The 17,513-nt window shown below is 44.8% G+C and overlaps 2 protein-coding genes across 2 annotated transcripts in view; both read left to right on the forward strand.

Annotated features, from left to right (window-relative positions):
• LOC139447291 (calpain-5-like) overlaps nucleotides 1–8,923 on the forward strand; it is a 36,352-nt gene extending 27,429 nt beyond the window's left edge. The window contains exons 13-14 of the mRNA XM_071228581.1: nucleotides 5,948–6,084; nucleotides 7,136–8,923. Coding sequence (XP_071084682.1) covers nucleotides 5,948–6,084; nucleotides 7,136–7,330 — 332 coding nt within the window. The 3' untranslated portion in view covers nucleotides 7,331–8,923. The remainder of the gene's footprint in view (nucleotides 1–5,947; nucleotides 6,085–7,135) is intronic.
• A 4,919-nt stretch (nucleotides 8,924–13,842) lies between these two features.
• The window catches only part of LOC139447704 (leucine-rich repeat protein lrrA-like), a 37,649-nt gene continuing 33,978 nt past the window's right edge, over nucleotides 13,843–17,513 (forward strand). Inside the window, exon 1 of the mRNA XM_071229151.1 lies at nucleotides 13,843–14,017. The gene's annotated coding sequence lies outside the window, so the exon portion shown is untranslated. The remainder of the gene's footprint in view (nucleotides 14,018–17,513) is intronic.

Raw genomic sequence — 17,513 nt, forward strand, 5'->3', positions numbered from 1 at the left:
GGTGTGTGTAACTCATGTGTCTCCATGGTGTATGTAACTCATGTGTGTCTCCATGGCATGTGTAACTCATGTGTGTCTCCATGGTGTGTGTAACTCATGTGTCTCCATGGTGTGTGTAACTCATGTGTCTCCATGGTGTGTGTAGCTCATGTGTGTCTCCATGGTGTATGTAACTCATGTGTCTCCATGGTGTGTGTAACTCATTTGTGTCTCCATGGCATGTGTAACTCATGTGTCTCCATGGCATGTGTAACTCATGTGTCTCCATGGTGTGTGTAACTCATGTGTCTCCATGGTGTATGTAACTCATGTGTGTCTCCATGGCATGTGTAACTCATGTGTGTCTCCATGGTGTGTGTAACTCATGTGTCTCCATGGTGTGTGTGACTCATGTGTGGCTCCATGGCGTGTGTAACTCATGTGTGTCTCCAAGGTGTGTGTAACTCATGTGTCTCCATGGTGTATGTAACTCATGTGTGTCTCCATGGCATGTGTAACTCATGTGTGTCTCCATGGTGTATGTAACTTATGTGTCTCCATGGTGTATGTAACTCATGTGTGTCTCCATGGCATGTGTAACTCATGTGTGTCTCCATGGTGTGTGTAACTCATGTGTCTCCATGGTGTGTGTGACTCATGTGTGTCTCCATGGCGTGTGTAACTCATGTGTGTCTCCAAGGTGTGTGTAACTCATGTGTCTCCATGGCATGTGTAACTCATGTGTGTCTCCATGGTGTGTGTAACTCATGTGTCTCCATGGTGTGTGTAGCTCATGTGTCTCCATGGTGTGTGTAACTCATGTGTCTCCATGGCATGTGTAACTCATGTGTGTCTCCATGGTGTATGTAACTCATGTGTCTCCATGGTGTGTGTAACTCATGTGTCTCCATGGCATGTGTAACTCATGTGTCTCCATGGTGTGTGTAACTCATGTGTGTCTCCATGGTGTGTGTAACTCATGTGTGTCTCCATGGTGTGTGTAACTCATGTGTGTCTCCAAGGTGTGTGTAACTCGTGTGTCTCCATGGTGTGTGTAGCTCATGTGTGTCTCCATGGTGTGTGTAACTCATGTGTCTCCATGGTGTGTGTAGCTCATGTGTGTCTCCATGGTGTGTGTAACTCATGTGTCTCCATGGTGTGTGTAACTCATGTGTCTCCATGGCATGTGTAACGCATGTGTCTCCATGGTGTGTGTAACTCATGTGTGTCTCCATGGTGTGTGTAACTCATGTGTCTCCATGGTGTGTGTAGCTCATGTGTGTCTCCAAGGTGTGTGTAACTCATGTGTCTCCATGGTGTGTGTAGCTCATGTGTGTCTCCAAGGTGTGTGTAACTCATGTGTGTCTCCATGGCGTGTGTAACTCATGTGTCTCCATGGTGTATGTAACTCATGTGTCTCCATGGTGTGTGTAACTCATTTGTGTCTCCATGGCATGTGTAACTCATGTGTCTCCATGGCATGTGTAACTCATGTGTCTCCATGGTGTGTGTAACTCATGTGTCTCCATGGTGTATGTAACTCATGTGTGTCTCCATGGCATGTGTAACTCATGTGTGTCTCCATGGTGTGTGTAACTCATGTGTCTCCATGGTGTGTGTGACTCATGTGTGGCTCCATGGCGTGTGTAACTCATGTGTGTCTCCAAGGTGTGTGTAACTCATGTGTCTCCATGGTGTATGTAACTCATGTGTGTCTCCATGGCATGTGTAACTCATGTGTGTCTCCATGGTGTATGTAACTTATGTGTCTCCATGGTGTATGTAACTCATGTGTGTCTCCATGGCATGTGTAACTCATGTGTGTCTCCATGGTGTGTGTAACTCATGTGTCTCCATGGTGTGTGTGACTCATGTGTGTCTCCATGGCGTGTGTAACTCATGTGTGTCTCCAAGGTGTGTGTAACTCATGTGTCTCCATGGCATGTGTAACTCATGTGTGTCTCCATGGTGTGTGTAACTCATGTGTCTCCATGGTGTGTGTAGCTCATGTGTCTCCATGGTGTGTGTAACTCATGTGTCTCCATGGCATGTGTAACTCATGTGTGTCTCCATGGTGTATGTAACTCATGTGTCTCCATGGTGTGTGTAACTCATGTGTCTCCATGGCATGTGTAACTCATGTGTCTCCATGGTGTGTGTAACTCATGTGTGTCTCCATGGTGTGTGTAACTCATGTGTGTCTCCATGGTGTGTGTAACTCATGTGTGTCTCCAAGGTGTGTGTAACTCGTGTGTCTCCATGGTGTGTGTAGCTCATGTGTGTCTCCATGGTGTGTGTAACTCATGTGTCTCCATGGTGTGTGTAGCTCATGTGTGTCTCCATGGTGTGTGTAACTCATGTGTCTCCATGGTGTGTGTAACTCATGTGTCTCCATGGTGTGTGTGACTCATGTGTGGCTCCATGGCGTGTGTAACTCATGTGTGTCTCCAAGGTGTGTGTAACTCATGTGTCTCCATGGTGTATGTAACTCATGTGTGTCTCCATGGCATGTGTAACTCATGTGTGTCTCCATGGTGTATGTAACTTATGTGTCTCCATGGTGTATGTAACTCATGTGTGTCTCCATGGCATGTGTAACTCATGTGTGTCTCCATGGTGTGTGTAACTCATGTGTCTCCATGGTGTGTGTGACTCATGTGTGTCTCCATGGCGTGTGTAACTCATGTGTGTCTCCAAGGTGTGTGTAACTCATGTGTCTCCATGGCATGTGTAACTCATGTGTGTCTCCATGGTGTGTGTAACTCATGTGTCTCCATGGTGTGTGTAGCTCATGTGTCTCCATGGTGTGTGTAACTCATGTGTCTCCATGGCATGTGTAACTCATGTGTGTCTCCATGGTGTATGTAACTCATGTGTCTCCATGGTGTGTGTAACTCATGTGTCTCCATGGCATGTGTAACTCATGTGTCTCCATGGTGTGTGTAACTCATGTGTGTCTCCATGGTGTGTGTAACTCATGTGTGTCTCCATGGTGTGTGTAACTCATGTGTGTCTCCAAGGTGTGTGTAACTCGTGTGTCTCCATGGTGTGTGTAGCTCATGTGTGTCTCCATGGTGTGTGTAACTCATGTGTCTCCATGGTGTGTGTAGCTCATGTGTGTCTCCATGGTGTGTGTAACTCATGTGTCTCCATGGTGTGTGTAACTCATGTGTCTCCATGGCATGTGTAACGCATGTGTCTCCATGGTGTGTGTAACTCATGTGTGTCTCCATGGTGTGTGTAACTCATGTGTCTCCATGGTGTGTGTAGCTCATGTGTGTCTCCAAGGTGTGTGTAACTCATGTGTCTCCATGGTGTGTGTAGCTCATGTGTGTCTCCAAGGTGTGTGTAACTCATGTGTGTCTCCATGGCGTGTGTAACTCATGTGTCTCCATGGTGTATGTAACTCATGTGTCTCCATGGTGTGTGTAACTCATTTGTGTCTCCATGGCATGTGTAACTCATGTGTCTCCATGGCATGTGTAACTCATGTGTCTCCATGGTGTGTGTAACTCATGTGTCTCCATGGTGTATGTAACTCATGTGTGTCTCCATGGCATGTGTAACTCATGTGTGTCTCCATGGTGTGTGTAACTCATGTGTCTCCATGGTGTGTGTGACTCATGTGTGGCTCCATGGCGTGTGTAACTCATGTGTGTCTCCAAGGTGTGTGTAACTCATGTGTCTCCATGGTGTATGTAACTCATGTGTGTCTCCATGGCATGTGTAACTCATGTGTGTCTCCATGGTGTATGTAACTTATGTGTCTCCATGGTGTATGTAACTCATGTGTGTCTCCATGGCATGTGTAACTCATGTGTGTCTCCATGGTGTGTGTAACTCATGTGTCTCCATGGTGTGTGTGACTCATGTGTGTCTCCATGGCGTGTGTAACTCATGTGTGTCTCCAAGGTGTGTGTAACTCATGTGTCTCCATGGCATGTGTAACTCATGTGTGTCTCCATGGTGTGTGTAACTCATGTGTCTCCATGGTGTGTGTAGCTCATGTGTCTCCATGGTGTGTGTAACTCATGTGTCTCCATGGCATGTGTAACTCATGTGTGTCTCCATGGTGTATGTAACTCATGTGTCTCCATGGTGTGTGTAACTCATGTGTCTCCATGGCATGTGTAACTCATGTGTCTCCATGGTGTGTGTAACTCATGTGTGTCTCCATGGTGTGTGTAACTCATGTGTGTCTCCATGGTGTGTGTAACTCATGTGTGTCTCCAAGGTGTGTGTAACTCGTGTGTCTCCATGGTGTGTGTAGCTCATGTGTGTCTCCATGGTGTGTGTAACTCATGTGTCTCCATGGTGTGTGTAGCTCATGTGTGTCTCCATGGTGTGTGTAACTCATGTGTCTCCATGGTGTGTGTAACTCATGTGTCTCCATGGCATGTGTAACGCATGTGTCTCCATGGTGTGTGTAACTCATGTGTGTCTCCATGGTGTGTGTAACTCATGTGTCTCCATGGTGTGTGTAGCTCATGTGTGTCTCCAAGGTGTGTGTAACTCATGTGTCTCCATGGTGTGTGTAGCTCATGTGTGTCTCCAAGGTGTGTGTAACTCATGTGTGTCTCCATGGCGTGTGTAACTCATGTGTCTCCATGGTGTGTGTAACTCATGTGTCTCCAAGGTGTGTGTAACTCATGTGTGTCTCCATGGCGTGTGTAACTCATGTGTCTCCATGGCGTGTGTAACTCATGTGTCTCCATGGCATGTGTAACTCATGTGTCTCCATGGTGTGTGTAACTCATGTGTGTCTCCATGGTGTGTGTAACTCATGTGTCTCCATGGCATGTGTAACTCATGTGTGTCTCCATGGTGTGTGTAACTCATGTGTGTCTCCATGGTGTGTGTAACTCATGTGTGTCTCCATGGTGTGTGTAACTCATGTGGCTCCATGGTGTGTGTGACTCATGTGTGTCTCCATGGCGTGTGTAACTCATGTGTGTCTCCATGGTGTATGTAACTCATGTGTCTCCATGGTGTATGTAACTCATGTGTCTCCATGGTGTGTGTAACTCATGTGTGTCTCCAAGGTGTGTGTGACTCATGTGTGTCTCCATGGTGTGTGTAACTCATGTGTCTCCATGGTGTGTGTAACTCATGTGTCTCCATGGCATGTGTAACTCATGTGTCTCCATGGTGTGTGTAGCTCATGTGTGTCTCCAAGGTGTGTGTAACTCGTGTGTCTCCATGGTGTGTGTAACTCATGTGTCTCCATGGTGTGTGTAGCTCATGTGTGTCTCCATGGTGTGTGTAACTCATGTGTCTCCATGGTGTGTGTAACTCATGTGTCTCCATGGCATGTGTAACTCATGTGTCTCCATGGTGTGTGTAGCTCATGTGTGTCTCCAAGGTGTGTGTAACTCGTGTGTCTCCATGGTGTGTGTAACTCATGTGTCTCCATGGTGTGTGTAGCTCATGTGTGTCTCCAAGGTGTGTGTAACTCGTGTGTCTCCATGGCATGTGTAACTCATGTGTGTCTCCATGGTGTGTGTAACTCATGTGTCTCCATGGTGTGTGTAGCTCATGTGTGTCTCCAAGGTGTGTGTAACTCATGTGTCTCCATGGTGTGTGTAGCTCATGTGTGTCTCCAAGGTGTGTGTAATCATGTGTGTCTCCATGGCGTGTGTAACTCATGAGTCTCCATGGCATGTGTAACTCATGTGTCTCCATGGTGTGTGTAGCTCATGTGTGTCTCCATGGTGTGTGTAACTCATGTGTCTCCATGGCATGTGTAACTCATGTGTGTCTCCATGGTGTGTGTAACTCATGTGTGTCTCCATGGTGTGTGTAACTCATGTGTGTCTCCATGGCATGTGTAACTCATGTGTGTCCATGGCATGTGTAACTCATGTGTGTCTCCATGGTGTGTGTAACTGATGTGTCTCCATGGTGTGTGTAACTCATGTGTGTCTCCAAGGTGTGTGTAACTCATGTGTGTCTCCATGGTGTGTTGTAGAGCTGCAGGCCTACTGTATACTGAAGTGTGAGGGCAAGGTGTTTCAGACCACCACCTCCAAGAAGGGCCCCACTGCCATCTGGGGAGACAGGGTGACGCTGTATAGGAAGAAACCACAGGAGGATGTCGTCATAGAAGTCAGTCACAAACTCGACACGCATATGTTACACCAGTTGCAATAACCAAATCTATATATGATACTGGTATTCAGATACCTGAAACCGACCAGCCATATGTAATATCACCTACCACTTACCAAACAGTCCATTTGTTATATATGCATGCACCAGTGATCTAAATGGTCTACAGGTCTGTCACTGTTGCCAGGGAGACGAAGACCTTGGAGCTGGCCTAGACCTAAAGCATATTGATTCGAGGCATTCAAAACCACCTTGGATTTTTTACCTCAATTTTATTGTGTATATCAATCAGGCAGTTTGATCATGCCAATCCCCTTTTCGTACGCTAGACGTCGAGGCCAGTTTAGTGCTATTCCGTATGCCAAAGTTCCCAATGATGGCTACCATGACGTGTATAGACCAAGGTGCCATTTTTAATGTTGAAATTTATTTTTCGCCTTTCATTTCTTGCAAAGAGTGACAAATCAATAAAATATGTATCCTTAAGTTCATGCGCAAGCATGGCCATGGCCATCCTATGTCTCCGGGGCTCGCATTTCTTAAAACCTACACTAATCCCTGTACCCATCCCTGTGATTCTCGCAATCTCAAATTACCTGCCCTTGATTTCCATTTGCCAATTTGATTGGCTACGCTACTAGGTCTAACGCACCAATCACAACGTGAATTACTAACCGGCCTCAATGTGAGGTTGGCAATAAGAATATGGCGGCCAGTACCATTTGGCGAGAAATTCAACATAAAAAAACTGACAGACACGCAAAAGAAAGCCCTCAAAAATCTTTTTGGTGGAAAGGATGTCTTCATGTCTATCAAACCTGGCGGTTTCTGGCAGCCTATTGTTCAGATGACATAATGGAATCAATTTAGAAGTCAGCAATGAAACACTGTGACGCCATAAGGTTTCAACTGACCAATCAGCATTGAGAATTGCTAAAATACACATGTGCAAATATCAGAAATGTATTGAACATAGTGATTACCCTGACGGGTAGTATATATTCTAGTGATCAAGCTATATGACTCAACGCCACACTCCGTGTTTCAGATGTGGCAGGCGAACCTGGTCAAGGACACTCTAGTGGGGAGCGTGACCTTGCCCATGTCACGTGCCAGCGAATACAAGGGAGGTAACCTCATCCGGCGTTACGAGCTCAAGAGGTTAGGAGCAGAGGGCAAGGAAGAACGGACCGGTTTCATGTGGCTGAAAGTAAACCACACAACAAACATGTCTGACATATGAGAAGCCACAGCCATGATGACCATTTCATGAACATCTCAAGGATACAGAGAAAGTCTGAGGTTTTGCTTGTGCAATATTAATGAGATAACTTTGTTGACTGGTGTTCATCACGTGGACGAAGACCATCACAACCTTGTACAACGTCGTCAACGTGTTTTCAGTACCTCATTTCCGACGGTATTACTCCACACAACGAGATGACTTGTCAAGTTTGGTGCTATTTTATTTATATTCTTGATAATATGCATGTGTATGTACATTTCTCGTATGTAATCCATTTTTATATTTATCTCATGTACCTAATTCAAATACGCTTTTACTGATATATCACCAATATGCTCAAGTAGATATCCAATGATATACATGTATGATGAAGTATTTGCATGATGACAATCAGTCGTGAAGAACGTGCAGGTCGTGCTGCTCTGCTACGCAGTTAGATGTGGACGCAAGTCTTATGAAATGTGTATGCGTGTTCTGAACGTGATAGTAACATTACGTCATTTTGAGCAGTAAGAGGCGACTAACGGGATCAGGTGGTCAGACTTGCTGACGTGGTTGATGCATGTCATTGTATCTCATTTGCGCAGATTGATGCTCATGATGTCAATCTCTGGATTGTCTGGTCCAGACCGCCGTCATATAGCTGGAATATTGTTGAGTGCGTCGTTTAAATAACAAACCAACAAACCAGACATTATAAGCACTTGTCATGTCCAGCCACTGTTGACTAGAATAATGCCAAAGGTTAATAAACACTGTACAGTGCTGGATATCGGAACCATATGAAGTCATCCATCGTTGTCAAGTGGTTGTCGTGACCAAATTAAATGCCACAATTCTCTGTACAAGAAGTGGTCATTTATGCTACCAAGATCTGATGGTTGCTTGTCTGAGTCTCAGGTTTGGCCTGGTTTTGAAAAATAATCTTCTTTGCGTTGTCCTAACCAATATCTTGTATACAATTGAGATGAAGTCATTGTATGGAATACTACCAATGACATTCTCCTCTAATGTGAGTGTTTAGTCATATTGCCATAATTGCCACTATTATGTTGAGACCCTTTGAAGCTTCCATACATCAATGACAACGTGCCACAATTCTAAATATGAAAATTAATACAAGTATGTAATGTATACGTAACGGTGCCCCAACATAACTACGATGTGTTGTAGACTTGTCATTCGTTAGCACTGTAGACGATAGATGCCGGGCAAAAGAGATTATAAACTTGAAAAGTGAATTTGACCAAACAAAATTAATTACAAGCGTTATCCAAACGTTACTAAGCTGAAAACAGTCGCCGAAACACTGAAAAGGTCCAATACCGCCAATGATACCCGAATCAAATACATCGCATTCGAATAACCATTACTTGTTTGTTATATTTTTAGCCACCATCAAACATGGGTGCATACTTTTTTGCCCGGCTGTTTAGATGGTATGTTCATCTTGTACTTCATCTTGGTACCACTGGCCCGCATGCTGTGCATATTTAACATGTTTTAGAAGTTTTGTGATGTTTATATCTTGCTCAATGCCTAACAGGGTTTCGGTGCCAAAGCAAAACTTCTGTGATAACAACGGATTGACTGCAATAAATTTTGTACTATTTTTCATCACCGATTGTTATCAACGTCTTTGGTTTTTCATGTAGTTCCCCGTGAGGCTTCCATGGAAGATAACGTCCCAGATTAAATATCCCATGCTTGTAACATGCTATGACGTGTGATTTCGACCCGTGAAGATCCGGGTAGAGAATAGGTCTTTAGTAACCCATGCTTACCGTACATGGCGACTATGGATGTCGTAAGAGGCATCGGGTGGTCAGGCTCGCTGACTTGGTTGATGTATCCTGGGTGGATTGGGTGGATCGATACACATGATGTCAGTCACTGGATTGTCGTGTTCAGACTCGATTATATACAGACCGCCGCTGTATAGCTGTAATACTGCTGCGTATGGCCTTAAACAACAAAGAAACAAACGTGTGATTTAATTGATTGTGTGTCATCGTACTCCGAGTGGGTCTTTGCTCGTGCTATCAACCACTGGATTGGCTGGTCTAGAGTCGATGAATGACAGGACATCTGTTACGACGTGCCTCAAAATGTAATTAACTGCCGTGAATTTTAGCACCACTGGTACACTTTAATACATAGCGTAGAATTGTAGCCTCACTGTTACCCTGTAATGAACTGCGGAGAATTGTAGCACCACTGGTACCCTGTAATGACATGCGGAGAATTGTAGCATCACTGGTACCCTGTAATAAGCTGCGTAGAATTGAAGCACCACTGGTACCCTGTAATAAGCTGCGTAGAATTGTAGCACCACTGGTACACTGTAATAAGCTGCGTAGAATTGTAGCATCACTGGTACCCTGTAATAAGCTGCGCAGAATTGTAGCACCACTGGTACCCTGTAATAAACTGTGGAGAATTGTAGCACCACTGGTACCCTGTAATAAACTGCGGAGAATTGTAGCACCACTGGTACCCTGTAATAAACTGCGCAGAATTGTAGCATCACTGGTACCCTGTAATAAACTGCGGAGAATTGTAGCATCACTGGTACCCTGTAATAAACTGCGGAGAATTGTAGCACCACTGGTACCCTGTAATAAACTGCGGAGAATTGTAGCATCACTGGTACCCTGTAATAAACTGCGGAGAATTGTAGCACCACTGGTACCCTGTAATAAACTGCGGAAGATTGTAGCACCACTGGTACCCTGTAATAAACTGCGGAGAATTGTAGCATCACTGGTACCCGGTAATAAACTGCGTAGAATTGTAGCACCACTGGTACCCTGTAATAAACTGCGGAGAATTGTAGCATCACTGGTACCCGGTAATAAACTGCGTAGAATTGTAGCACCACTGGTACCCGGTAATAAACTGCGGAGAATTGTAGCATCACTGGTACCCTGTAATAAACTGCGGAGAATTGTAGCACCACTGGTACCCTGTAATAAACTACGGAGAATTGTAGCACCACTGGTACCCTGTAATAAACTGCGGAGAATTGTAGCATCACTGGTACCCGGTAATAAACTGCGTAGAATTGTAGCACCACTGGTACACTGTGATAAACTGCGGAGAATTGTAGCACCACTGGTACCCGGTAATAAACTGCGTAGAATTGTAGCACCACTGGTACACTGTAATGACATGCGTAGAATTGTAGCACCACTGGTACCCTGTAATAAACTGCGGAGAATTGTAGCATCACTGGTACCCTGTAATAAACTGCGGAGAATTGTAGCACCACTGGTACCCTGTAATAAACTGCGGAGAATTGTAGCACCACTGGTACACTGTAATAAACTGCGGAGAATTGTAGCACCACTGGTACCCTGTAATAAACTGCGGAGAATTGTAGCATCACTGGTACCCTGTAATAAACTGCGGAGAATTGTAGCACCACTGGTACCCGGTAATAAACTGCGGAGAATTGTAGCATCACTGGTACCCTGTAAAAAGCTGCGTAGAATTGTAGCACCACTGGTACACTGTAATAAATTGCGGAGAATTGTAGCATCACTGGTACCCGGTAATAAACTGCGGAGAATTGTAGCACCACTGGTACCCTGTAATAAACTGCGGAGAATTGTAGCACCACTGGTACCCTGTAATGAACTGCGCAGAATTGTAGCATCACTGGTACCCTGTAATGAACTGCGGATATTTGTAGCATCACTGGTACCCTGTAATAAACTGCGGATAATTGTAGCATCACTCGTACACTGTAATGATATGCGGAGAATTGTAGCATCACTGGTACCCTGTAATAAACTGCGGTGAATTGTAGCACCACTGCGGTGAATTACAACCTACTCAGGCACAACAATGTGGCACAGCATTCAAGCTTGTCACTGCATTTCTGTCTTCTTTCACTTAGTCTCCCAGAGATTTATCATTACAAACAATAACACTGGGAACACAAACTGCATACCTCAAATATGTCAATCTGAACAAAACGTATGATATACATCGATAGGAAAATTTACCTGCAACATCCCGCCAAAACCCCAAGATGGTCCCTCCAATCCCACGAGAGTCCGGGGCTAGACAAGGTTCCCACTAACGATCTGATTGGCGATCAAGGCGATTTAACAATGGATTTATTGATCTATGTCGAACCCGACGGCGCGGGAGGTTGCTCATAATATCAATCACAGATCACCAACCCTGACCAGGCGACGTAATGGGGACCGGTAGTGACCACACATACAGCGCACTTGAATATATTCTTTATATTTGTCAACTTTTGTTCAATTACACCAAGCTAGCTGACATTCAGTAATGTCTTACATTTTTGTCAATACTGCAGAAAGAACCATGGCCTCGTTAATATGTCTTAGACTCTCTTATGGCCCTGTCACACTACAACGAATAGCAGTAACGTATGGCGACGTATGAGAAGTTGAAACAGCTATGGATAAGTTAGGTGTAAGTTGTATACGTTAAAAGCACGCCGGTATACGTTGTAGTACGCCGAGGCTTAAAAACAGTTTTGTACATGCACAAAATTTTCGGCGTATGAGAATATATGAAGGTATGAATTATACGTTAGGCATACGTAACGGGTACGCTCTACAAAAGTTTACACACGCCAGATATACGTTACCCATACGGCCCGTTTTAGGCACCTTTCCCCTACGCTGAGCGCGCTAGTCATACGTTACTCATACGCTGGACATACGCTGGACATACGTTGAACACGCCAGACACACTCTAGCAATACGCTTTTATACGCTGTCATAAGTTATGTTTAAGTCAGTGATACCTATTAAAACGTTAGACAAGCGTTCCATATACGGTAAACTCTCGTTATGTATACGCTATAGATACGCCAAAATCATGGTTTTTCGGTGAAAGCACGACGTATGACAGCGTACTAACTGCCTTTTACACGCTAGTTACTGCCTTTTAGTTACTCTAAAACGTTGTAGTGTGACAGGGTCATTAGACGAAGTCGACATCACTGACTGGACACATACGGGTAAGTAAAGTCGCGGTCAGAGCGGCCATGACCCAGGGTTCCGGTATGAGGGAAGCACATCCGGTTACCTAGGGGTCAAGGGTCAGAGCGGCTATGACCCAGGGTTCGCGCGTGAATTAAGCATATTATGTGGTCGCACAAACATAATTTAAAATGTACATGTACGAAAGTGTCTCTTTCAAAATATGCAAAAAACAACAACATGCCGGCAACAAATAAAAAATGACCTTGCACCTCTAAGTGTGGGTAAATGTACAACCTGATCGTGTGACTACTAATTACACAAGTAACGCGTGCAGATACCGACACGCTAACGACGCCATGACCTCCGTACCATGATCCCTTGAAACAAAATAACGTAATGAAGATCTTTTTTCCCAAAGCCAAAGTTCACTTGAGTCACGCGAAGTACTTTAACTGCCGGGACGATAACAGACCACCTTATCAAAGAGTGTTAAATTAGACTTTAAATGATCAATTAACAAAATAAATAATAATGAATAATAGTAATTATTGATAATAATGTACATTTCTCGAAACTGCCACAGAACAAGGGATGACAAAACCCGGTCAACGGATCAGTGTGCAAATATATTCTCAGCTCCCTGGGGGACATACAGAAGTAGAGGTGGAATTGATTTTACTTTAAGTTCCTGAAAAAAAGGAGAATTTACTTAGGGTGCCCTCGACATTAATAGTTTACAATATTTTAAATCTTTAAAATATGCTGAAACATTTATAAAAGGCGGCTGCAATGCCTTTGGTGATAAACTTTAATTAATCTCCTCCGCCGTAATGAAACTTAAAACTTGAAGATGTATTTATGCCACACTGATTGACACATGGTGGCAATCAACTATTGTCAATAGCAACATGTAATTAACAGTTAAAACGCGCGGCGTCAATATTCCTTTCACTATTACACATTCATGAACAACCTCAAACAAGCGACACACTGTCGGCGTCTAAATCTATCCACTCTCCTCCTGGCTCGCGTGTGTGAACCTCCCCTGGGACGTAATCATTCGCCCACAAACGCCAGCTGGATAAAACGGTGTCGCTCCCCTCTAACAACGGCAACCGCCAAACACTGATACCGTCACGGGCAATCCCGAAAGTGGCCGAAGAAGACCTAGTAACCGGAAACTAGGCAAAATATACACATTCAACCTGAACAACACCAGACCATGTCGAATGTGGGGGTTCATACCGAAGGGAGATAACTGTAATAAATCGTAGCAAATGTTACCTTAAGTCAACCCGGAGATTAACACAAGTAATCGCCGTAAAGTCACGCTATAGGTATTAACGAATTTAAACGCTTAAGGGAGGTAACTGGTGGGGTAAATATACCTTTGGTACAATTTACCTGGCGAATGTGTTATGCTTTGTTTACCGGTAAATGGTTTTACACGACCATGTCGAGCTGGGGCTATGGAAGGGTGACAATGGGACTTGTGTAGACCTGTTGCTAGCTCGGCGCTGTGCTCATAACGGTACCCCACAATAGAACAATGCCGGCGTATCGAAGGGGGCAGGAATACACACAGCGAAAGCTAATAGGTGATCGCTGATCAACCGCTAAGAAGATTGAGGGATTGATTTGCAGGTGGAATTATGAGAGACGATCCTTGCAGATCCTAGGAAGGACACAGGGATTTAAATCAGTCTTGTTTTGGGTGAGTTACGATTTTCTGTAATTAGAAACATTGGATGTGGGTCACTTGTTATTGACAACGCCTCCCGTCACAGTGCAAGGTGGCTATACTGGCGACACATGCATATGTTCAGCCGTAGTGAAAGTTCGATGGAAAAGCAAAATAGTACGAATACTGTTGTTGTTTGTTTTAGTTGAATACTGGTAACTATAGTTCAGTTGACACCAGATACCCTTACAACAGTATTTTCATATCACTGTATATATGTACTACAAGGTACTGATCTCTCGACCCTTAATTTCCACTTCTTGTTCTTTGGATGTTTATCTCCATTGTTTATCTCATTACCCTTCTATCAATCCCCCCATCCCTTATCTTTCTCCCTTCCCGTCCCTTTCTATCGCCCCCTACGTCTCCTCCCTTTTATTCCTCTCTCTGCCACCACCACCCAAAATAACAGCAACAACTAAACACAAACAAACAAGACAACAACAAACAACCAAACAACAACAACCCCCTCCACAACAAAGACAAACAACAACTAAAAAGCAACAAAAAAAACAAAACAAAAAACTCATTTCTTACACTTTCTCTCTATCTTGAATGAGACACCCGCCTTTACTTGTGCAGTAAATCTGTCGGACATTGCTGTGATATACGACAGCTTATTTGCCGATGTGTCTTACAGTGGGTTTCGTCTTGTTTACACACACTTGTGTCTGTAGCGGACAGATTTATTGGGGTCGCCACGAAATACAAAGCACACGTATTCATTGATACAAACGTGTCATTGTGCCAATGTCATACAAAGTATTTTCAATACTGCAATAAATTACATGCCTATTGTATTAAATGCAATCTTTATAGACTTTTCATTTCAAACTACTTCTCACCACTTGCGTAAGGGCCTCCTTTCTTACTCAGCACAATTTGACGAAATCTGTTCTGAATAAGGGCCCCAACCAACTTTGCCTCACTCACCCCAACCTTTACTTGCCTCACCTCACCCTTAATTACCCACCCACCTTTATTTGCCCCACCCATCTTTACTTGCCCCACCCACCTTTACTTGCCCCACCCACCTTTACTTGCCCCACCCACCCTTACTTACACACCCACCTTGACTTACCCACCCACCTTTACCTACTCACCATCTTAATTTGCCCCACCCACCTTCATTTGCCCCACCCACCTTTACTTGCCCCACCCACCTTTATTTGCCCCATCCACCTTTATTTGCCCACCCACCTTTATTTGCCCCACCCACCTTTACTTGCCCCACCCACCTTTATTTGCCCATCCACCTTTATTTGCCCCACCCACCTTCACTTGCCCCACCCACCTTTACTTGCCCCACCCACCTTTATTTGGCCCACCCACCTTTACTTGCCCCACCAACCTTTATTTGCCCCATTCACCTTTACTAACCCACCCACCCTTACTTACTCACCAACCTTTACTTACCCAGCCACCTATACTTGCCCACCCCAGCTTTACTTACCCCACCCCAGCTTTACTTACCCCACCCCAGCTTTACTTGCCCTACCCCACCTTTACTTACCCCACCCCACCTTCACTTGCACCACCCCACCTTTACTTGCCCCACCAACCTTTACTTGCCCACCCTACCTTTATTTGCCCCACCCTACCTTTACTTGCCCCACCTATCTTTATTTGCCTCACCCCACCTACTTCAACAACCCATGCTTGTCTCCCCCCGTGAAGATCAGGGTTAGAATAGGTCTTCAGCAACCCATGCTTGTCTCCCCCCGTGAAGTTCCGTGTTAGAATAAGTCTTCAGCAACCCATGCTTGTCTCCCCCCGTGAAGATCCGTGTTAGAATAGGTCTTCAGCAACCCATGCTTGTCTCCCCCCGTGAAGTTCCGTGTTAGAATAGGTCTTCAGCAACCCATGCTTGTCTCCCCCCGTGAAGATCCGTGTTAGAATAGATCTTCAGCAACCCATGCTTGTCTCCCCCCGTGAAGTTCCGTGTTAGAATAGATCTTCAGCAACCCATGCTTGTCTCCCCCCGTGAAGATCCGTGTTAGAATAGATCTTCAGCAACCCATGCTTGTCTCCCTCCGTGAAGTTCCGGGTTAGAATAGATCTTCAGCAACCCATGCTTGTCTCCCTCCGTGAAGTTCCGGGTTAGAATAGATCTTCAGCAACCCATGCTTGTCTCCCCCCGTGAAGATCCGGGTTAGAATAGATCTTCAGCAACCCATGCTTGTCTCCCCCCGTGAAGATCCGGGTTAGAATAGATCTTCAGCAACCCATGTTGGCAGCTAGAGGCGACTATGCTTGTCGTAAGACTAAGGGGATCGTGTGGTAAGGCTCGCTGACTTGGTTGATACGTGTCATCGTATCCAAATTGCATGCTCATGTCAATCATGGATTGTCTGGTCCAGACTCGATTACCTACAGACCGCCGTCATAAAGCTGGAGTGCGGCGTTAATAAAAAGACAAACAATAAGCTGACACACAGATAATTGAAATACTGTTCAAAACGAGGTTGAACAAACACACAAACAAACAAACAAACATTCCCGCTTGTATCAGTCGTCTTGTCATGTGTCAAGGCAACGTCCTGTTTACTGTGCTGATATATAGGTAGTCAAGGAACCAACTCAATTCCCGAGCCTCGAGCATGTCTGATCTCCGAGATTTGCCGTATCAATGATGCCCTGGGTGGTACGCGCTGATTGATGGAGCTTCTCAATATGTATGGTGCTCCGCAGGGAACATCACGGAATTACCTGATTGCTCATACAGTAGGCATAATAAATCCAAGTCACTGCCTGAAGTCTCGATGTTACTTTGTTGTAAGTCTGTAACACATGAATGAATTATTTGGGTGGTGGTCTCGAAGGGACTAAAAATAATATTGCATATTGCTGTTGATTTATGAGTTTAGTAGGAAGGGATATGCAGTGAATCAATTACTGTTAGCCGAAGGCGATGTTTCCAACGCATTGATGAAGGATGGCACGCGAAAACAGTCAGGTCACATCCGGGTATTATCAGCAGCCATTGTGTCCAACAGATCCCCTTGGTACTATATGTACACCAAGAATTGTGCAGGTATTCGGCCACCATTGCGGGAATTCAAATTTGGGTATACAGCCTAATTAGGCTCTCCGAGATATTGCTTTATCAATATGAGCATACCTGCGGTCAACTGAATGAGATGATGAGTTCATGTCACGTCATGCAAACACGTGCAATGTTGCTGATCATGATAATCATCACCTACTCTCACTCACTCACTCTGGGCGCTTGGGTAGCCTAGTGGTTAAAGCGTTCGCTCGCCACTCCGTATACCTGGGTTCGATTCCTGTCGTGGGTACAATGTGTGAAGCCCATTTCCTGGGTCCCCCGCTTGATATTGCTGGGGTGTTGCTAAAAGCGGCGTAAAACCAAACTCACTCACTCACTCATCGTCTCAGGGGATTCGAGGTTAGAATAGGTCCCTCACAACTTACGCGACTAAATGGACGGGTAGATAGGTTCGGTGAC

The sequence above is a fragment of the Haliotis cracherodii genome, unplaced genomic scaffold (assembly GCF_022045235.1).
Source record: "Haliotis cracherodii isolate W230 unplaced genomic scaffold, xgHalCrac1.p SCAF_7, whole genome shotgun sequence".
NCBI classification, from domain to species: domain Eukaryota; kingdom Metazoa; phylum Mollusca; class Gastropoda; order Lepetellida; family Haliotidae; genus Haliotis; species Haliotis cracherodii.